Here is a 23,417-nt window from a genome sequence, read left to right on the forward strand (position 1 = left end):
CTGCAAAGTGTCATGAATGAACAACATGATTTATGTGTTCCACGTGTTCAGGTCATTTTAGTCATGCATGCAAAGTTTACGGACATTAGGAGTTAACTTATTGCATTTTTGCATATTAAAGAATTAGGAAAATAGAAGTATAAGTTTCCACTGATATATTAATGGAAAAAGCATTTAAAGCAGATGTGAATTTGCATTACATAAGTTCAGTGTAGCAAATGTACTGAGTACCTATTAAGGCCAGGTACTTCTGAGTATACAAATATAAATAGGACACAGTTCACATTCTCCATGAGGTTATCATCTCATGGGAGTGGGGGGTGGTGAATAAGAGACACATTCTAATTACTTTAACGAAGAGTGAGGTAAAACAGGGGAAACTGCCATTTAAGATAGCAAGTTGAATGCATGATTAGATCTGCTTCTTCCTGAAATCTCACCAAAATGACAGTAAAAGAATTTTTTTTAAAAGACACACAAGGACATAGACAACAGGAGGGAAGAAAACAAAATAAGAATATTGGAAGCTGGAAAGCAGATGGACTAATGATAATTGACTTAGCAGAACCAGGAAAATTAAATCCTAAGCCTGCAGTGGGAGGGGAAAAAAAAGCAAGTGAATTACATTATAGAACTCTCAAATAACCCAGGAAGTGGGGGACCTCAGGTATCTCTGAAAATGTAGGTGGAGGAGCTAAAAAGAAGATGATGTTTGAAAGTTTGTTTACAATACCCTCCCTGCAACTCTGTCTCACTCTGATTCCATCAGAATACCCCTGAAGTTCTGATCTCTGGAGAAAGTGAAACAGAGGGAGTCTGGACCAAGAGGCACAAGCATATTTGAGGGCAGGAGTGTTTTACTAAAAATAGGGTAATTAAATAAAGGTTTACTAACAGAGTGCAAAGACTGAGTCTTTTTCCATTGCTAGGATCTCAGAATGCTGGCAGCCAGATAGCATATTGGCAAGTCTTCTCTGAAGAGCGTGATCTGCACAAGAGAAAAGATCTAAAATATTTATGTTTTCAGTTCTTTGTTTTGGGTGACCATTCTGTGCATTGTAAGATGTTTAGTAGTCCTGGTCTCTACACACTAGATACCAGCAACACTCCTCCCCCTGTTGTAACAACCAAAAATGTCTCTAAACACTGCCAATGTCCGCAGTGGAGGAGGATAAATTGTCCCCAGTTGATAACTACTGGCCTATAGTGATCCCTACAGTCAAAAAGCCCTTTCCATGAACTTCCATTCAGCTTTGTAGTGCCTCTCTCTTAAATATAAGCAGAAAGAGCCAAAGTTCACCAGAAATCCAAGGAAAAATGAAGAAAAAAGCAGCTTGGAGGAACCAGGCTATGAGGAAGAAGAAAACTTTAAAGAGAGCATATAGCATCTACAAAAAAAGAACTACTGGAAATTAAAAATGTAGCAGCAGAAATGAAAACTTAGAAGAAGCACTGGAAAACAAAGGTAATGAAATCTCCAGAAAGTAGGGTTAAAAGACACAGAAATGGAAAAATAGGAGAGGACATAGAAGATGAGAAAATTAAAGTAACAGCCTAGGGGGACTATATTAGGAAGCAGCTTAAGTTGTTATAACAAGGAGACTCCAATATATAGTGGCTTAAATAGCAAAGAAGTTTATTTCTCTGTAGCCTAGGGTAGGTAAATGGCTCTGCTTTATGACCAGCTGGCTCTGTCATGCCAAACATGTTACATCCATATCCATCCCTGTAGCCAGGGCTGCTGTTTCAGTTGTTAACATTCCCTAACTAGCAGGAAGGAGGTCAATAAAAGTCAAAACTTAAAGATATGACTCATAAGGTACATGTATCACTTCTGTTCACATCTAGCTGCAAGGGAGGCTGGGGGATGTAGTCCTGCCTATGCCGTCAAAACTCAGGAGAGAGTTATTAAAAGGAAGAAGAGGATGGATATTGAAGGAAGTTGAGCAATTTCCTCAATAAAGTCTAACATCCAAATAAAAAGAGATCCAAAGAGAGAGAACCAGAGAAAATAGTGGGGAGAAAATCAGCAAATAAATATATATTAAGATGATTAGGTTTTCCTGGGGTAAAAAGCAATCCCTAAATCTTAGTAGCTTATAAAAACAAAGGTTTATTTCTCATTCAAGTTGCACGTCCATCACAAGTCAGTCAGCTGGGAGTTCTGTTCCATGCTTTCTCACTTAGGCCAACAGAATTTCCATCATTTAGAAAAGTGTTAGTCATTGTGATGGCAGGTGGGTGGGACCCCTGGTGAATCATACACTCATCTCTAAAGCTTCCACCTGTCATTCTTGCTCACATTTTACTGGCCAAATTAAGTCAAATGGCTAACCTAACTTCAAGTCAGGACAAACTTCAAGGGCACAGCAAAATGCAATCCTATTACGTGCACAGGAGAAACACTGGAAATATTTAGTGAAAAATATTAATGACTACCACAGCTCACCTAAATAACTGGTTCACTTTCCTCCTTGCAGGCAATATACACTCATTCCCCCTCCATGGGAAACAGCTCCAAAGTCCCATGTTGTCATTGTATAAAGCTCAAAGTCTAGACTTTTGGGCTTCCCTGGTGGTGCAGTGGTTGAGAGTCTGCCTGCCGATGCAGGGGACGTGGGTTCGTGCCCCAGTCCAGGAAGATCCCACATGCCGCGGAGCGGCTGGACCTGTGAGCCATGGCCGCTGAGCCTGCGCGTCCGGAGCCTGTGCTCCACAACGGGAGAGGCCACAACAGTGAGAGGCCCGTGTACCGCAAACAAAAACAAAAACAAAAAACTATGATGAAAGTTATGTCATTCTTCTCAGAAAGATATACATACATACAAAATTCCATGAAAAAGTTTCGTAGGATTCACAAATGCCCTGAACTCACTGATAGCTGACAAGTGAAGAAACTGTCTTTTCATTTTTATTAATTTTTTGAGTAAGAATAATATTCACATGGAACAAAAATTTAAAATAAAGTTTACAATGAACAGTCTCTCTTCTAGCCCTGTTCCCATACTACTCAATTCAATTCCTCTTCTATCAAAGTGAACACACTTAGTGTATCCTTCTGGAGACAGTCTATGCATATGTATGCATGAGGATTAAAAATTCTTTTTCTTGACACTTTCTTTTTTTCTATTTAATTTATGTTGGCAATTGTTCCACATTGGGTACATAAGACGTCAAATGCACAGAATTCTATTGCATTGCTGTACCCTAATTTTTTTACAATGTATTTTAAATTTTGAAACAATTTCAAGCTTACAAAAAAGTTGGAAGCACAGTACAAATCATTTCTTTCCAGAACCAACTGAAAGTAAGTTGCTGAATCAAAACGACAATGAGATATCACCTCACACTGGTCAGAATGGCTACCATTAAAAAATCTAAAAATGATAAATGCTGGAGAGGGTGTGGAGAAAAGAGAACCCTCTTACACTGTTGGTGGGAATGTAAATTGGTGCAGCCACTATGGAAAAAAGTATGGAGGTTCCTTAAAAAATGAAAAATAGAGCTACCATATGATCCAGCCATCCCACTCCTGGGCATATATCCAGAAAAGATGAAAAACTCTAATTTGAAAAGGTACATGCACCCCAATGTTCACAGCCGCACTATTTACAATAGCCAAGACATGGAAGCAACCTAAGCGTCCACTGACAGATGAATGGCTAAAGAAGATGTGGTACATATATACAATGGAATACTACTCAGCCATAAAAAGAATGAAATATTGCCATTTGCAGCAACATGGATGTACCTAGAGAACATCATACTAAGTGAAGTAAGTCAGACAAAGACAAATATTATATGATATCACTTACATGTGGAATCTAAAAAATAATACAAATGAATGTATATACAAAGCATAAACAGACTCACAGAAAGAAAACAAACTTACGGTTACCAAAGGGGAAAGGGAGGGGGAGAGGGATAAATTAGGAGTATGGGATTAATAGATACACACTACTGTATGTAAAATAGATAAGCAACAAGGATTTACTGTATAATAGGGAAAAATATTCAATATCTTGTAATAACCTATAATGGAAAATAATCTGAAAAAAAATATGACTGAACCACTTTGCTGTACACCTGAAACTGACACAATATTGTAAATCAATTATACCTCAAAAAAAAAGTAAGTTGCTGACCTGATGTCCTATCACCCCTGAATGCTTTCCTGTGTATTTTATATTTACAAATAAAAACATTCTCCGGGGCTTCCCTGGTGGCGCAGTGGTTGGGAGTCCGCCTACCGATGCAGGGGACACGGGTTCGTGCCCGGTCTGGGAGGATCCCGCGTGCCGCGGAGCGGCTGGGCCCGTGAGCCATGGGTGCTGGGCCTGCGCGTCCGGAGCCTGTGCTCCGCAGCGGGAGAGGCCACAGCAGTGAGAGGCCCGCGTATCGCAAAAAAAAAAAAAAAATTCTCTTGCATAACAACAATACAATTATAAAAATCAGGAAATTAACATTATACATTACTACCTTCTAATTCTCAGATCCCATTCAAATTTCACTAGTTGTCTGAATAATGTCCTTTATGTCAGGTGCAATTCCTCAATCTTTTCTTGACTCTTGTAGACATAACACTATAGATTATAGGCTAGATATTTTGCAGAATGAAACAACTTGATTTATCTGATGTTTTCTCATGATTAGAATCAGGTTATGCGTCTTTGGTAGGAATATAATAGAATTGGTGCTATGTTCTTCTAAATGCATTCTATCAGGTGGCATACAATTTCTATTTGTCCCATTATGATGACGTTCATGTTGATCATTTGATTAATGTGGGATCTGACAGACTTCTCCACTGTAAATTTACTCATTTTTTCCATTTATAATTAATACATTTTTTAGCAGATGACTTTGAATAGATGTAAATATTTTAATCCCCATGAAACATTCAGCTTATTCATTTATTTAAATATATCACTATAGGTTCATGGTTTCCTGTTTTATTCAATGGTTTACGACCCATTAACCATCATTATTTATTTTGATGCTCATATTGTTCCAGATTTGGCCAGTGGGAGCCTAGTTAAGCTGGCTTCTGTGTGTTCTTGACACATCCCCATCATTCTCTCAGCACTTCCTTACTTTCTGGTACAAAATGATGATCCAGGCTAAACTTCTGCTTTTCCTACCCCAGTGGTAGAATTGGCTATTCCTCCAAGGATTCTTGATTCCTTTTAGTGAGGAATGACATTTAGAAGCCACAATCTATTTCTGTATGTATTTGCAGCCACTAATAATACATACATTGCTAATTCTAATCCAACACTACAGAGTTCATTCTACTTTTCTCCCTTTTCATATTTGTAACTCCCTTCTTGGACAATGAGAAACCAGACTCCCATTATCCTTAATATATTTACCTATTTGATCAATCCTTCTGAAGGTAAGCAAACTCCCAGTCACTGCTGTACCCTCCCTTACAGGGAAACCCTTCTTACCCAACTCAGGATCCAATACCCTGCATCAGGATACCCCCACCCCCACCCTGGTCATGTCTTCCTCGTCTTCCCTGTGCTCTGACACCCCTCTCTGGGCCTCTGACACCCCCACCCCACCAAGCATGGATGCCAACCTTACGCTACTTGATCTAACGGCTTTAGGATGGAATTGCTCCAGGAAGGGAAGTTTGAAATTGAGCGGTTTGTCCAGGATTTTCCAGGTTTTTGCATTGGATGCAGGTTTGTGCTGCATGCACTCTAGGAACTCCTTCAGTCCTAAGGAAACCTGGACATTAGCCACCCCAGTAAAATAAGTTGTCTTAATTTTCTCAAATGTCATCCTATAACTTTTAGGTCTTTCTACATGTTAGAATTACCATTCTTTAAGAGTTCTTTAGGAACCATTATGAGTAAATTATTAAACCTCCGTGGAAAGTAATATAGCACAATCAACAACATCACAAATACACATACTCTCTGACCCAGCAAGTCTACTGCTAGGAATTTATCTTAAACATATACCAACCTTGTATAGATATGATTATTACCTGCAATATTGTTTGTAATAGTAAAAGAATAAAGAGGCATGTTAAAGAAATTATGGGCCTTTTCTCCCTTCCCATTAGGAACACAAAACAATAATCAAACAGACTTAAAAAGGTAACTCTACCAACTCTCAGAAACATAAATTAGCACCATAAGATGAATAGGAATTAGTACAGCCACTCTGCAATTTACAAGGCAAAAACGAAAGCGGGATGACACAAAACAGCCAGGAAATAATTTTTCTACCAAATTTGTTAGCATATGCTTGTCAGAAAACCGTTTTCCAGGTCATTAGCTAAATTCTTTTTACAGCCCAGTAGTGGTATCAGGAAGCTTTTCCGAGTGTCCCCAAAGATTGCCCTGGGCTTGTCAGAAACTGGATAGGAGTTTGAAATTGAGCGGTTTGGCAAGGATTTTCCAGGTTTTTGCACTGGGATACAGGCTTGGGCTGCACCCCAGGAACCCCTTCAGTCGCAAGGAAACCTGGACATTAGCCACCCAAGGACCAGGCTACACAGTGAGAGAACTTAGACCTGCGCTGTCCGACACAGCACCGCTCGCCAGATAGGGCTATTTACATTCACATTAAATACAGTTAAAAATTCAGTTCCCCGGTGGCAGTAGCCACATTACGAGTGTTCCACAGCCGCAAGTGGCTAGTGGCTACTGTATGAGCGCAGATACAGAATCTTTGCATCACCTCAGGAAGTCTATCGAACAGCGCTGACACAGATGAGTTTTTTTTTTTAAAAAAAAAGCTTTAAGCCGCTAGGCTCCACTATCAAAAATAATCAACACACGTCATTACTCTTTCCAAATATTTTGAGGGGGAAAATTATGCTAAGAAATACCAAGTAAAAAAACCTGCAAGGCACGTGCCAGCAGGCTGTCTCAGAGAACTCACTCGTAATTCCCACGGCGGAGGCCGTCCGTCTTTCTGTGGCACATAACTCCTCAGACTTCTAGAACTCAACGAACTCCTAAAGAGGTGGGCAACCGAGGGCAAGACCCCAGAGATTTAACTGCTCAAAGCTGCCGACGCCTATATTCATAGGGCAGGCGAGCCTCAGCTCCGGCCTCCATAGCTGACGCCAACCGGGTCTCGCGCGCCCCTTGGTCAGGCGCTTGCCACAGGCTGGGAGCGCGAAACCGCCCCTGTGTGCGCGCTCCCGCACGCGCGCCGGCCCGCGGCGCGAGAGGCTCTCTGCAGCCAATGGGGCGGGGCGCCGCGCGCCGGAGGCGGGGCCGTGACGCGCGCGCCTCGTGACCCTGCTCGCGGCCTGCGCCCAAGGAAACCGGAAGCGGCAGCTGTCCGCAGCACCGATTAGGGGCGGAGAGGTGGAGGTCTGTACCTTGGGGTTCGTGAACCCCGCGATGGACCCGGACCGGACAGTCGCGCAGCGGAGGTCATCGTTGCTGCTGCTGCGGCTGCTGCTAGTGGCGCTGCTGTGGTCGGGGCTGGCTCTGGGCACCTTCTCCTTGGGCAGCAGTCCCCACCGGGTCCTCCACGACCTCTTGTCGGAGGAGCAGTTGCTGAAGGTGGAGGACTTGTCCCTGGCTCTACTGCAGGGCGGAAGCATGGGGCCACTGTCACTACCCCCAGACTTGCCGGATCTGGATCCCGAGTGCCGGGAGCTGCTGCTGGACTTCGCCAACAGCAGCGCAGAGCTGACCGGGTGTCTAGTGCGCGGCGCCCGGCCGGTGCGCCTCTGTCAGACCTGCTATCCTCTCTTCCAACAGGTCGCCAGCAAGATGGACAACATCAGCCGAGCCGTAGGGGTGGGTAGAAGGCACACCCGGGACCTCTGGCGTGGATTGTTGGAAAGGGAGGAGGATGGAATGATGGTTATCTCGGGGTGGGGGTGGGGTGTTCAGTTTCCCCTTTTGTGAGAAAAAGAGGTTGGATTGGGACTGTGGAGTTAGGGGCATCAGAAAAGTGGGTGGCATTATGGGGCGTGGGGTTTGGATTTTTGCTTCCATGGCTGCTGTTGGGCATCTTTGGGTACATATTTGCAGATAGGTATGACTAGTTTTCTTGGGGCTTCTGCACCCCAACTCTACCTTTCGTCACCTCTTTCCCCCCAGTCTGCCACAGCTTCTTCCCATCTCCACCTGGAGTTCCCAGGAAGGACTCTTTCCTGAAACCCCAGGTGGAGTGGGGAAACTATAGTGTGCTGGTGGTAAGGAGCTTGAGCTCTATAGCCAGGCATTTTCAGATCCACCACTTTCTAGCAGTTGGACCTTGGATTAATTATCTTGGAGTCTATCTTGGAGTTTCCTCCTCTGTAGAATGGAGAAAAACCGCTGCCAGATGTGACTGTTAAAAAAATAAAAAGAGATAATGCATGAGAGTTCATTTTAGTCATTAATACAGGCTGGAGCCATTCTGCCAGGAGACCAGTTCTCTGCTTATTAGAGGTGTACTCTGGGCAAGTTATATTCTCTTTGTCTCTGTTGTCTCATCTGTAAGATGGGGATGAGAGGAACTCTTAGAAAACTATTACTACACATAGTAACAGTTCTCAGTAAATGGGAACTAAAATTTTACAAAAGGGTAAATCTGCCTTCCACTCTTGGTACTCTTTGAGCTCTCTGGTCATGTGGTTGGTGCTGTGAGGGTCTTAATTAAAAGAAAGAAAGAGAAAGAAAGGAAGGCAGGGAGGGAGGAAGGAAGACAGGCAGGCACAGACATGTCCTTGTTCCTAAGTACCTTAAAGGGGCTAGAGTAGGAAAGGATTAGTGTCAGGGCTGGTGGGAGTCATGAGGTATGGGCTGGATATGCCTTGTAAAGGAAAAACAGGAGAAATGACTTTGCGATTATGGAGTGGAAAGTTCCTCTTGTACTGGGAGAAAAAGTCTCATGAAAATGTGGTTGGAATTATTTCATAAATCATAGTTGATTTGACAAAATATAAACATATATAGTTGCATCCTACTTTGTCAGCTTGATATTACTTGACATAAATATGTATTTTTTACAAAAATAGGGAATTTATTTGCATTAAATAAGTTCTGTGGCCAGTCTCTGTAAAGAGCTACTTTTCAAGGTACTTTAAGTAAATGTAGACCTACATGTAGTATTTTTCAGGCATACTTCTCCTGGGTATAGCAAGGGATATGTGTGTGTGTGTGTATGTGTACGTATATATATACATATATATATATATATATATATAGTATATCTCACCATGATTTTAAAGTAAAACACCAAAGACTTGTCCCTGTCAACTACAGCAGGATATGATATGGCATCATATTCTGTTTTAAGCAGTTAGGTGCATTGTTCTGTGGCCAGAATGACCGTGAGTCCTGAAGCAAAGCTTGGATCTTTTGAGGCAGCAAACACATTCCTCATTTGTGTAGTTTCTGTGGAATTAAGAAGAGGTTAAAAAATTACCCCAAACTCTGGTGGCACAGTGATGGGCATCTGTGGGCCAATTATGGGCATATTTGTATATGAATTTCCACATGAATTCCCTACTGCCTACAGGAGGCTTCCCAGTGTGGAGACGGCAGAAACTTGCTTCCTCTGCTTTGTGTCTGATTCTACCAGTGACCTGCACACCCAGCTCGCCTCACTGTTGTGTGAAGGAACGGGGTAAAGAGATAAAAAGAGGCAGAAACCCCTTTCCCCAATCCGTATTTCCTCTCCAACTCATCCTAGATCTTGCCTACCCCCCATCCCCTTTCCTCAGTAGAGCTGGTTGTGGTAGCTCAAAAGCATGATTTCTGCAGTTGTGAGGTACTTCGTGGATTTTATAGGCCTTTTCAGATTGGTCTGGGAATTGAACCATTATGTGTAATGATGAACCTATGGAAAATTATGTCTGAGTTTCTTAGGAGTGAACTTAAAGGAATCAGTTGTCCTTTGTGTGTGTGTGGCAGGGAATTGTTTCTGGAGAGTAATGTATTTTCTTTGACTCACATAGACTCAGTCTTTCATTTAAATAAGCTTAATTAGCAAGCACATGCTATTCTTAAATATTGGGCTGGTTAAAGGGTATTTGAAGGAAAAGGAGGGTAAAGTCCAGGCCTTAAACTGTCAGTGTAGTTGGGGAAATAAAAATAAATCTATACTGAGAAAAAGAAAAAGGGAAAAAATCATCAATGTGAGTGTTATAAATTGTACAATAGGATTTTAGAACAAAAGAGTGAAGGAGATGCTGAATTAAAGGAGGGAACAGAGCAAGGTGGGGTTAATCAGAGAATACCTACAAGTGGAATTATGAACAAGACATTCTTTCTCACCTCTTTAGGGTGAATCAATGTCCATGGATTGATTGAGAGAGGAGGGGAGTATAACAAGGGGAAAAAGAATCAAAGGTAGAAATTAGTAAGCTATTTCTGTGGTACAGCAAGCTGATTCATTTAACTGTAAAAGAGTTATCTGATGAGAATTCTATTTTCTAGTCACTTCCTCTTGGAATTACTGGGTCAAGGACTAATAATATAAAACTAATATAAAACAAATAATATCATTTTATTATCTCAAGGTAAAGAATACAGTGATTTGTGAAACCTGAATAGTAGAATTGACGGATTCCCTCTTACTTAGAGTCATAGTTTCTTCTTTAATTTAAACTGAAAAGAGATGTAGTTTCATTGAGCTGTTCAACATCACTAGAGTGGTTGCCAGGTTGCTTTGGCCCCCCAAATTCTGAATTGCTAATCTTCATCTTATTATACTTGGTTTGTTTAAAATTTATATAAGCAGATAGACATATAGATATGTATATATATATTACCTATGATTGGAGGTATGTATCTGGAAGTGTTCAACATAGTTTTAGTCTCTTTCATTGGAGATCAGAAAATGTAGTGCTTCTTTTTCACTAAAAAAAAAAATTATTGAGTACCTGTTATGTGCCAGGGTAGTGGTAGTAACTAGGCATATAGCTGTGAATGAGCAGAGCTTGTAGTCTGGTAGGGGAAACAGACATTAAACATATTGTTATAAAAGTAATTATTTAATTCAAGTGTGATAAGTGTTGCAGAGAAAAAAATCCCAGATGCTGCCAAAGCATATAACAAGAATGCAGATCTTGAGCATTCAAGATCAGCTGAGAGTAGATAGAAGTGGTCAGTGATTAAAGCTGACACCTAAAATTTGAGAAGGTTGGGGAGGAGAGAGAATGTATACATGTTACGAAGTAGCAGATGTGAAGACTCTGAATGGGAGTCTGGTATGTTTAAGGACTAGAAAGAACTCAAAGCACTGTGAGCCAGGAGGAGACTAGTGATCTGAGCCTGAGGAAGTGGGCAGGTGCCAGGTCATATTAACTGTAGGGTATTACTAAGGGTTTTAGTCTTTGATTTTAAAGCAGTGTGATATTACTGAAGGGTTTAATTCTGTGAATGATATGATCCGATTTGTACTTTAAAAGGTCATTATGGCTACATGAGAGAAAATGGAGGGGACAGGGACTGGGGAGGGTAGGGGAATAGTATGTGTGGGGAAATGAATTAAGAGACTCTTACAGTGATGTGAGAAATGGTGGTGGCTAGGCCACATGGGGGCCATTGTGATGGGGAGAAATGGATAGATTTCAGAGATATTTAGGAGGTAGAACTGACAAAACTTGGTAGTTAATTGAATATGGAATATGAAGGAAAGGAACGATGATTTCCAGGGTTTTAATAAGAGCAGCTTAGTGAATAGGGTTGCTATTTACTAAGATAGAGGGAGGAACCTGTTTGGTGGGGGAAGATCATCAACTTGATATTGAACTTGTTGATTCTGAGGTGTTTATGAGACATCTAGGTGGAGATATTGCATATGTGGTTGGATGTGTTTGTCTAGAGATGTGGATTGGGGATAATAGGTTTGGGAGTAGTCAGCTTAAAAGTAGTGTTTGAAACCATGGCATGATGAGTTTGAGTAAGAAGTGAGAATACATAAGAACTGCTGGGTTGAAGATTTGGTTAGAAGATAAAATATTGAAAGAGACCAAGAAAGAAGAGTCGGAGAGATTAAGAAAAATCAGGAGAATGTGCTGTCCTATAAATCAGGGAAGAGGGAAGGGGTGGTTATTTGTGTCAAATCCAGCTGAGAGGACCAGAAGTGAATCTATCAACATTGGCATTCTTGGTGCCATAAGAGCCATTTTGAGGGAGCACTTGGGGGTGGGAGTAAGATTAAAGTAGATTAAATAATGAATGGAAGATGAGGAAGTGGGAATAGTGATGTTACACAACTAAAAGTTTGGCCATAAGGAAGAGATAAGAAAGGTCACTAAAGAGGAATTGAGACTCAGGGATTTTCTTTTAATTTCTTTCGGTTCCTTTGTCCCTCCATCCCTCTGTCTCTACTTCCCTTCTTCCTTTCTTAAGATGGGAGAGACCTGAACATGTTCAAATGCTGATAGGAAGAATCCTATAGAGAGAGGGAAGATATAGGAAACAGTGGGAAAGTAAACAAGGTCAGTTTTCCTGAGAAGGCAGAGTAGTTGAGATCTAAGGCATCCACAGAGAGAGAGAGAGATGAGCCTTTGACAGGGGCAGGCACGTTCTGCACTCTAACAGGAGGGTAGAAGGAGAGGTTGGGTGTAGAGGGGTAGGCAGATCAGAGTTTCAGCTTGATGGTCTCTGTTTTCACTGTCAACCAGGAGGCTAGATCTTCACTTGAGAGTAAAGGGTGAGAGGGATATCAGAGTTTCAAGGGAGAGTGGAGAAGATTGCAATAGTGGTGTTAATCAGGGGAGAATGAGCAGACAGGCAAGTGAGGAGTACAGTTTGGGATTATGGATTTATTGTGGAAATAATCTGTCTGGTTGTTTGCATTTAGCCAAATAGGCATGATGAAAGTGTATTGTTGGATTCATTGTGGTTAGGTTTCGGCTAAGTGGTTGTGACAGATTTGAGTTCTAAAAGTTCTAAATATAAACCAAAGGCCAATGTTTTTTGTCATATGCTAGGTGTTGGGAATACAAAGATATAAGACAAAGTTTCCATCCTAAAGGAACTTTTGTCCAAATAAGGAACCTAGACATATATAGGTGGATATCATGCTTTAAGAAACTGAGCCTCGGAGTGATTAAGTAACTTACCCAAGACCATGCAGTGAAAGAGGCTGGGTTTGAATCCAAAAGGATACTACTGCCTATTTCATAGAGTTGTTACAAGGATTAAGTGAGTTATACATTTAGAGCTTTTAGAACCATTAGGTATTCAAAAGTACATCATCGTTGTTGGGATTATTCATCACTAACCTTCCATTCTCACTGTTGCTACTATCTTCTCATTATACATGAACTATGGAAATAGTCTATTTAGTCTCCTGCTTCACCCTACATATTGTGACATAGACCTATGCTCTCCAAACTCTGCTTTTCATGCCATCTTCCTCAAAAATCTTAAAAAGTTTCCCACTGTGTGACTCTCATAACCCTCAAGATGTTTCATTACCTTGCCCTGACTTCTCCCTCTACTGCCTCTACTTTCATAGAGGTACCTTCCACTGGTCTCCTGAATACTCCCTGAATACTGCATAACCATTCCTACTTTCACCCCTTGATCATTTTATTTACCCCATTTTAAAACCTTCTTCCCTTTCTTAGTATAGGGCTTAGTTCAAATCCTGCTTCCTCCATGAACTCTCCTTATTTCTCCCAACTACTCTGATGTCTTCCTCAACTGAACTGTTCCGCACGTTGACCACTCATACAGGTTATTCTGTATTGATTTTGATTTTGACTTATTTATTTATTTTTATTTTTAATTTTTTCTTTGTACAGCAGGTTCTTATTAGTCATCAATTTTATACACATCAGTGTATACATGTCAATCCCAATCACCCAGTTCATCCCACCACACCCACCCCCCCGCAGCTTTCCCCCCTTGGTGTCCATACGTTTGTTCTCTATATCTGTGTCTCAATTTCTGCCCTGCAAACCGGTTCATCTGTACCATTTTTCTAGGTTCCACATATATGCGTTAACATACGATATTTGTTTTTCTCTTTCTGACTTACTTCACTCTGTATGACACTCTCTAGATCCATCCACGTCTCAACAAATGACCCAGTTTCATTCCTTTTTATGGCTGAGTAATATTCCATTGTATCTATGTGCCACATCTTCTTTATCCATTCTTCTGTTGATGGGCAGTTAGGTTGCTTCCATGACCTGGCTATTGTAAATAGTGCTTCAGTGAACATTGGGGTGCATGTGTCTTTTTGAATTGTGGTTTTCTCTGGGTATATGCCCAGTAGTGGGATTGCTGGATCATATGGTAATTCTATTCTTAGTTTTTTAAGGAACCTCCCTACTGTTCTCCATAGTGGCTGTATCAGTTTACATTCCCATCAACAGTGCAAGAGGGTTCCCTTTTCTCCACACCCTCTCCAGCATTTGTTGTTTGTAGATTTTCTGATGATGCCCATTCTAACTGGTGTGAGGTGATACCTCATTGTAGTTTCGATTTGCATTTCTCTAATAATTAGTGATGTTGAGCAGCTTTTCATGTGCTTCTTGGCCATCTGTATGTCTTCTTTGGAGAAATGTCTATTTAGGTCTTCTGCCCATTTTTGGATTGGGTTGTTTGTTTTTTAATATTGAGCTGCATGAGCTGTTTATATATTTTGCAGATTAATCCTTTGTCCGTTGATTCATTTGCAAATATTTTCTCCCATTCTGAGAGTTGTCTTTTCGTCTTGTTTATGGTTTCCTTTGCTTTGCAAAAGCTTTTAAGTTTCATTAGGTCCCATTTGTTTATTTTTCGTTTTATTTCCATTACTCTAGGAGGTGGATCAAAAAAGATTTTGCTGTGATTTATGTCAAAGAGTGTTCTTCCTGTGTTTTCCTCTAAGAGTTTTATAGTGTCCAGTCTTACATTTAGGTCTCAAATCCATTTTGAGTTTATTTTTGTGTATGGTGTTCGGGAGTGTTCTAATTTCATTCTTTTACATGTAGCTGTCCAGTTTTCCCAGCACCACTTATTGAAAATACAATTATTTCCATTGTATATCCTTGCCTCCTTTGTCATAGATTAGTTGACCATAGGTGTGTGGGTTTACCTCTGGGCTTTCTATCTTGTTCCATTGATCTATGTTTCTGTTTTTGTGCCAGTACCATATTGTCTTGATTACTGTAGGTTTGTAGTATAGTCTGAATTCAGAGAGTCTGATTCCTCCAGCTCCGTTTTTTTCCCTCAAGACTGCTTTGGCTATTCGGGGTCTTTTTTTTTTTTTTTTTTTTTTTGCGGTACGCGGGCCTCTCACTGTTGTGGCCTCTCCCGCCGCGGAGCACAGGCTCCGGATGCGCAGGCTCAGTGGCCATGGCTCACGGGCCCAGCCGCTCCACGGCATGTAGGATCCTCCCAGACTGGGGCATGAACCCGTGTCCCCTGCATCTGCAGGCGGACTCTCAACTACTGCACCACCAGGGAAGCCCTATTCGGGGTCTTTTGTGTCTCCATACAAATTTGAAGATTTTTTGTCCTAGTTCTATAAAAAATGGCATTGGTAACATGATACAGATTGCATTGAATCTGTAGATTGCTTTGGGTAGTATAGTCATTTTCACAATATTGATTCTTCCAATCCAAGAACATGTAATATCTCTCCATCTGTTGGTATCATTCTTAATTTCTTTCATCAGTGTCTTATAGTTTTCTGCATTCAGGTATTTTGTCTCCCTAGGTAGGTTTATTCCTAGGTATTTTATTCTTTTTATTGCAGTGGTAAATGGGAATGTTTCCTTAATTTCTCTTTCTGATTTTTCATCCTTAGTGTATAGGAATGCAAGAGATTTCTGTGCATTAATTTTATATCCTGCAACTTTACCAAATTCATTGATCAGCTCTAGTAGTTTTCTGGTGGCATCTTTAGGATTCTCTATGTATAGTATCATGTCATCTGCAAACAGTGACAGCCTTACTTCTTCTTTTCCAATTTGTATTCCTTTTATTTGTTTTTCTTCTCTGATTGCTGAGGCTAGGACTTCCAAAACTATGTTGAATAATAGCGGTGATTGTGGACATCCTTGTCTTGTTCCTGATCTTAGAGGAAATGCTTTCAGTTTTTCACCATTGAGAATGATGTTTACTGTGGGTTTGTCGTATATGGCCTTTATTATGTTGAGGTAGGTTCCCTCTATGCCCACTTTCTGGAGAGTTTTCATCATAAATGGGTGTTTAATATTGTCAAAAGCTTTTTATGCATCTATTGAGATGATCATATGGTTTTTATTCTTCAATTTGTTAATATGATGTATCACATTGATTGATTTGTGTATATTGAAGAATCCTTGCATCCCTGGGATAAATCGCACTTGATCATGGTGTATGATCCTTTTAATGTGTTGTTGGATTCTGTTTGCTAGTATTTTGTTGAGGAATTTTGCATCTATATTTATCAGTGCTATTGGTCTGTAATTTTCTATTTTTGTAGTATCTTTGTCTGGTTTTGGTATCAGGGTGATGGTGGCCTCATAGAATGAGTTTGGAAGTGTTCCTTCCTCTGCAATTTTTTTGGAAGAGTTTGAGAAGGATGGATGTTAGCTCTTCTCTAAGTGTTTGATAGAATTCACCTGTGAAGCCATCTGGTCCTGGACTTTTGTTTGTTGGAAGATTTTTAATCACAGTTTCAATTTCATTACTTGTGATTGGTCTGTTCATATTTTCTATTTCTTTCTGGTTCAGTCTTGGAAGGTTATACCTTTCTAAGAATTTGTCCATTTCTTCCAGGTTGTCCATTTTATTGGCATAGAGTTGCTTGTAGTAGTCTCTTAGGATGCTTTGTATTTCTGTGGTGTCTGTTGTAACTTCTCCCTTTTCATTTCTATTTTTATTGATTTGAGTCCTCTCCCTTTTTGTTAATGAGTCTGGCTAATGGTTTATCAATTTTGTTTATCTTCTCAAAGAACCAGCTTTTAGTTTTATTGATCTTTGCTATTGTTTTCTTTGTTTCTATTTCATTTATTTCTGCTCTGATCTTTATGATTTCTTTCCTTCTGCTAACTGGGTTTTGTTTGTTCTTTCTCTAGTTCCTTTAGGTGTAAGGTTAGATTATTTATTTGAGATTTTTCTTGTTTCTTGAGGTAGGCTTGTATAGCTATAAACTTCCCTCTTAGAACTGCTTTTGCTGCATCCCGTAGGTTTTGGATTGTCGTGTTTTTATTGTCATTTGTCTCTAGGTATTTTTCATTTCCTCTTTGATTTCTTCAGTGATCTCTTGGTTTTAGTAACGTAGTGTTTAGCCTCCATGTGTTTGTGTTTTTTACGTTTTTCCCCTGTAATTCATTTCTAATCTCATAGCGTTGTGGTCTAAAAAGATGCTTGATATGATTTCAGTTTTCTTAAATTTACTGAGGCTTAATTTGTGCCCCAAGATGTGATCTGTCCTGGAGAATGTTCTGTGCACACTTGAGAAGACAGTGTAATCTGCCGTTTTTGGATGGAATGTCCTATAAATATCAATTAAATCTATCTGGTCTATTTGTGTCATTTAAAGCTTCTGTTTCCTTATTTATTTTCATTTTGGATGATCTGTCCATTGGTGTAAGTGAGGTGTTAAAGTCCCCAACTATTTTGTGTTACTGTCGATTTCCTCTTTTACATCTGTTAGCAGTTGCCTTATGTATTGAGGTGCTTCTATGTTGGGTGCATATATATTTATAATTGTTATATCTTCTTGGATTGATCCCTTGATCATTATGTAGTGTCCTTCCTTGTCTCTTGTAACATTGTTTATTTTAAAGTCTATTTTATCTGATATGAGTATTGCTACTCCAGTTTTCTTTTGATTTCCATTTGCATGGAATATCTTTTTCCATCCCATCACTTTTAGTATATATGTTTCCCTAGGTCTGAAGTGGGTCTCTTGTAGACAGCATATATATGGGTCTTGTTTTTCTATCCATTCAGCAAGCCTGTGTCTTTTGCTTGGAGCATTTAATCCATTCACGTTTGAGGTAATTATCGATATGTATGTTACTCTGACCATTTTCTTAATTGTTTTAGGTCTGTTTTTGTAGGTCCTTTTCTTCTCTTGTGTTTCCCACTTAGAGATGTTCCTTTAGCATTTGTTGTAGAGCTGGTTTGGTGGTGCTGAATTCTCTTAGCTTTTGCTTGTCTGTAAAGCTTTTGATTTCTCCATCGAATCTGAATGAGATCCTTGCCAGGTAGAATAATCTTGGCTGTAGGTTCTTCCCTTTCATTACTTTAAGTATATCATGCCACTCCCTTCTGGCTTATAGAGTGTCTGCTGAGAAATCAGCTGTTAAACTTATGGGAGTTCCCTTGTATGTTATTTGTCATTTTTCCCTTGCTGCTTTCAATAATTTTTCTTTGTCTTTAATTTTTGCCAATTTGATTAGTATGTGTCTTGGCGTTTTTCTCCTTGGGTTTATCCTGTATGGGACTCGCTGCGCTTCCTGGACTTGGATGGCTATTTCATTTCCCATATTAGGGAAGTTTTCGACTATAATCTCTTCAAGTATCTTCTCAGGTCCTTTCTCTCTCTCTTCTCCTTCTGGGACCCCTATAATGCGAATGTTGTTGCATTTAATGTTGTCCCAGAGGTCTCTTAGGCTGTCTTCATTTCTTTTCATTCTTTTTTCTTTATTCTGTTCTGCAGCAGTGAATTCCACCATTCTGTCTTCCAGGTCACTTATCCGTTCTTCTGCCTCAGTTATTCTGCTATTGATTCCTTCTAGTGTAGTTTTCATTTCAGTTATTGTATTGTTCATCTCTGTTTGTTTGTTCTTTAATTCTTCTAGGTCTTTGTTAAACATTTCTTGCATCTTCTCGATCTTTTCCTCTGTTGTTTTTCCGAGGTCCTGGATCATCTTCATATTATTATTCTGAATTCTTTTTCTGGAAGGTTGTCTATCTCCACTTCATTTAGTTGTTTTTCCAGGGTTTTATCTTGTTCCTTCATCTGGTACATAGCCCTCTTCCTTTTCATCTTGTCTGTCTTTCTGTGAATGTGGTTTTTGTTCCACAGGCTGTGGGTTTTTTCCCACAGTATTGTAGTTCTTCTTGCTTTTGCTGTGTGCCCTCTGGTGGGTGAGGCTATCTAAGAGGCTTGTGCAGGTTTCCTGATGGGAGGGACTGGTGGTGGGTAGAGCTGGGTGTTGCTCTGGTGGGCAGAGCTCAGTAAAACTTTAATCCACTTGACTGCTGATGGGTGGGGCTGGGTTCCCTCCCTTTTGGTTGTTTGACCTGAGGCAACCCAACACTGGAGCCTACCTGGGCTCTTTGGTGGGGCTAATGGCCGACTCTGGGAGGGCTCATGCCAAGGAGTACTTCCCAGAACTTCTGCTGCCAGTGTCCTTGTCCCCATGGTGAGCCACAGCCACCCCCCGCCTCTGCAGGAGACCCTCCATCACTAGCAGGTAGGTCTGGTTCAGTCTCCCCTGGGTTCACTGCTCCTTCCCCTGGGTCCCGACGCGCATACTACTTTGTGTGTACCCTCCAAGAGTGGAGTCTCTGTTTCCCCCAGTCCTGTTGAAGTCCTGCAATCAGATCCCACTAGTCTTCAAAGTCTGATTCTCTAGGAATTCCTCCTCCCGTTGCCGGACCCCCAGGTTGGGAATCCTGGCGTGGGGCTCAGAACCTTCACTCCAGTGGGTGGACTTCTGTGGTATAAGTGTTCTCCAGTCTGTGAGTCACCCACCCAGCAGTTATGGGATTTGATTTTGCTGTGATTGTGCCCCTACCGTCTCATTGTGGCTTCTCCTTTGTCTTTGGATGTGGGGTGTCTTTTTTTGGTGAGTTCCAGTGCCTTCCTGTTGATGATTGTCCAGCAGCTAGTTGTGATTCTGGTGTTCTCACAAGAGGGAGCGAGAGCACGTCCTTCTACTCCACCATCTTCGTTCAGGCCCCTAGTTTCTATCTGTATTGATTTTTAAAATATCCAATCATCTACTTATAAGACTCTACTTAAGTAACTGGTTATACTTAGCCAGCTACACCCACTTAGAGCACTTCTTGTTGGCAACAGGTAGCTAGGTGAAATAGCATATATCAGTTACTTACTAGGTGCCAGACATTGTGCTAAGTGATTAACATATGGTATTTCATTTAATGCTGTACCTGTAGGACTCATGATCATGAAACTGAGCCTCAGAGAGTTTACCTCAGCTGTCCAAGATTACCAGCTAGTAATCCAGGTTTGTCTGACTCTTTAGGCCATGCTCTACTTTAATCTGGTGGGTAAATTATCACAAACCATTGTTTGATCTTTTATGAAATCTTCTTCTATAGCTGATATTGCTCTGAAAGCAATTCCAAGAAAAGGGCTTTTTAAAATGTTTTATTCAGGGCTTCCCTGGTGGTGCAGTGGTTGAGAGTCCACCTGCCGATGCGGGGGACACAGGTTCGTGCCCCGGTCCGGGAAGATCCCACATGCCATGGAGCGGCTAGGCCCAGGAGCCATGGCCGCTGAGCCTGCGCGTCCGGAGCCTGTGCTCTGAACGGGAGAGGCCACAACAGTGAGGGGCCCGCGTACCACAGAAAAAAAAAAAAAAGTAAAATGTTTTATTCAATTTACTATTTTAAAGGCAAGCATTCATTTGGCTGCATGTTTTAATGAGAAAACAAAACTAAGCCACAGAAAGGGTAATCATCCCAAAATGATCTTCAGAAATATTTTAAAACAAGAATTCTGCTGTTAAGCCCTCCTTCCCTCTTTTCTTATCCCACATGGCTGATCAGTTCTTTTCTAGAGTTAACATATTCTCTCTTTTATTACTAATGACACTATTTAATTCCTTATCTGTATGTCTCTGGGGAGGTTTTGAAGACCCAGTGTTGATGGCATTCCTTTATACTCTTTGTATACTCAGAACTCCAAGATTCTTATAGTGCCGGGTAAACAGTAGGAGTTAAATAACTTTGAAAGAATGAAGAGTCAGCAGGACTTAGTTCTTTGCTTGGGGCAAAAAGGAAAGGAAATAGATAAGGATCCAATAATTTAGGAACTTGAATTTATTATTTGCATAGTGTGAGTTTCATTATTAAAACGATCTGTGGAAAGCATGTTCTTCTATCTGGGTACAAACTATTTCGGTACAAACTAGATGTATCACATTTTCTTGTGGGTTTTAAGATTTTGAGCCAAAAAATGTCCAGAAGATGAAACAATTTTTTTTTTTTGTTTTTTGTTTTTTGTTTTTTGTGGTATGCGGGCTTCTCACTGTTGTGGCCTCTCCCGTTGCGGAGCACAGGCTCCGGACACGCAGGCTCCAGACATGCAGGCTCAGCGGCCATGGCTTACGGGCCTAGCCGCTCTGCGGCATGTGGGATCTTCCCGGACCGGGGCACGAACCTGTGTCCCCTGCATCAGCAGGCGGACTCTCAACCACTGCGCCACCAGGGAAGCCCTGAAACAATGTTTTGTGATCATTTATCCACCAAGTTTTTAAAAATGTGTAAATAATATATGTTCATTGTAGAAAAATTTAGTGTAAAAGAGGCAAAAAAGAAATTGAAAATTGCTCTATTTCCATTATTCAGAGATAACTACTGCTACATTTTGGTGAATAGCTTTCCAGAATTTTTTCCTGTGCGTAAGGAGTAAGAAATATTACATGTGGGCCTAAGCAGTTGAGATTGTACCATAGAAGCAAGTACTTATTTATTTAAGAAGCAAAGATTTTCTTCCCTTGCAAGTGAACCTGGTGCCAATAAATGTTAGCTGCTATTGTTTTATTACAGTTGTTATTATTAATGACATCATTATTTGACTATAGCAAAAAAATTAAATGCTTATAATAAATATTTGAATTATTTTTATAAGGTTTTTTGCCTCAAGTAGTTGTTTGGGAAGTCTAAAAATATTCAGAGTGTATTTTTCTTTCTTTTTCTTTTGTCGTTATAGAATTCCTCAGAGAGTCATAGTTGTGCCAGAAGTCTCTTAATGGCAGATAGAATGCAAATAGTTGTGATTCTGTCTGAGTTTTTCAATTCCACATGGCAGAAGGCAAATTGTGCAAGTAAGTAATTCTTTCATTTTCATGTTGCTGTCATGGTTCAACAGTATAGATGTCATTTTATTTGAATCTGAAAATTTTGAATATTTTTTGTTACTAAGTTTAAATGAACTGTGATTAGCATCACGGTTTATTAGTGAGAAATGCTTGGGCAAATACTGAAAGGCAGAAAAGTGTAGCAGTTAACAGTGAGCTTTGCAGTCAGACAGATCTGGAATTTATTCTAAGCTCTGCCATTTATTAGCCCTAACCTACTACTGTCAGACCTTGGGCATGTGATTTTACCTCTTGGAGCTTCAGTTTCCTCATCCGTAAATTGGTGGTAATAATGGAACCTACTTTATATGATTGTTTTGAGGAGTAAATGAAATAAACTGTGTAAAGCACTTAGCTTAGTATCTGGCATATAGTTAATGTTCAAGGAATGTTAGCTGCTTAATATAATAGTAATTATGATGTTTATAATAATCTGTGATAGGGGGAGGTGATAACGTCTGTTCTACCAGTTTTGCAGGCTTGTATGTATTTGTATAATGAAATGAGATCTATTTTCAAGCATTCTTTAGGAAAATTAAAATCACTATTTCAATTCATAAGTGTTTTAAATACCAACTATGTACCAGGAAATTCTTATTTTCTATTCCTTATAATGTTTGAGGAAGGAAGTTATAGTTACAATATAACCTAAAGCAGACAAATAACTGCTATAATAAAGTTATAGAGTCTTGGGGAAGCTGAAAATAAATCAGATTGGAGAGAATTTGAAATACTTCCTGGAGGAGGTACCTTTTGATCCTACACTTTTGTGACTGGACATGATTTCAATAAGTAGAGATGAGAGGAAGGACATTGCAGATAGGGAGGCATCGTGAACAGAGGCACAGAGGTATAAAAGAGTAGTAGACGTTACAGGATGCTGGAAGCACAATGGGAGGTAAACTTGGAAAGGGAAGGTAAGACCTTGACCTATATAGTAGTTCATCACTTATGCCAACATTTTTCATACTGCCTAGAACACCAGCATAGTATTAAGAAATGGTTATATACTATAGTATCTTGGGAATTTACAATACACATAGAATATTAAAGGCAGTGAGAAGGACCATAGGTTAAAAAAAACTTTTAAACATCATTTAACCTAGCACTTTCTGAGCTTTTTTTTTTTTTAAACTACAAAGACCCTTTCTTTTTCTTTTTTTTTTTTGTGGAACCCTATTGGAAGAGAGAGACCAGTGAGGAAATTCTTAACAATGGTTTAGGCAAGAAGCAAAGAAAACATTAAGTAGGGCATGGGCTGTGGAAATAGAAAGGATAGAGTGAATTAAAAATCTGTGTATCTGTAAGTCATTAAGGAGCTTAACTTTTTAAGGACTTTGTCTTTTTGTTTAGTTCATATGAAGAAAAACTGTAAATGGGAAAAAGACTCCCTGCTAAGTTTCTTTTCCTTTGTAGTATACCATGGATATTGAATATTAACTCTTTTAATTTT

The 23,417-nt window shown here is 40.1% G+C and overlaps 1 protein-coding gene across 1 annotated transcript in view; it reads left to right on the forward strand.

Moving 5' to 3' along the window:
- Window positions 1-7,272: 7,272 nt before the first annotated feature.
- Window positions 7,273-23,417, forward strand: part of OSTM1 (osteoclastogenesis associated transmembrane protein 1) — a 36,894-nt gene continuing 20,749 nt past the window's right edge. Inside the window, exons 1-2 of the mRNA XM_067702424.1 lie at window positions 7,273-7,775; window positions 21,817-21,931. Of these exons, the coding sequence (XP_067558525.1) occupies window positions 7,371-7,775; window positions 21,817-21,931 (520 nt within the window). The 5' untranslated portion in view covers window positions 7,273-7,370. The remainder of the gene's footprint in view (window positions 7,776-21,816; window positions 21,932-23,417) is intronic.

Source organism: Pseudorca crassidens, chromosome 13 (genome assembly GCF_039906515.1).
Source record: "Pseudorca crassidens isolate mPseCra1 chromosome 13, mPseCra1.hap1, whole genome shotgun sequence".
NCBI lineage: Eukaryota > Metazoa > Chordata > Mammalia > Artiodactyla > Delphinidae > Pseudorca > Pseudorca crassidens.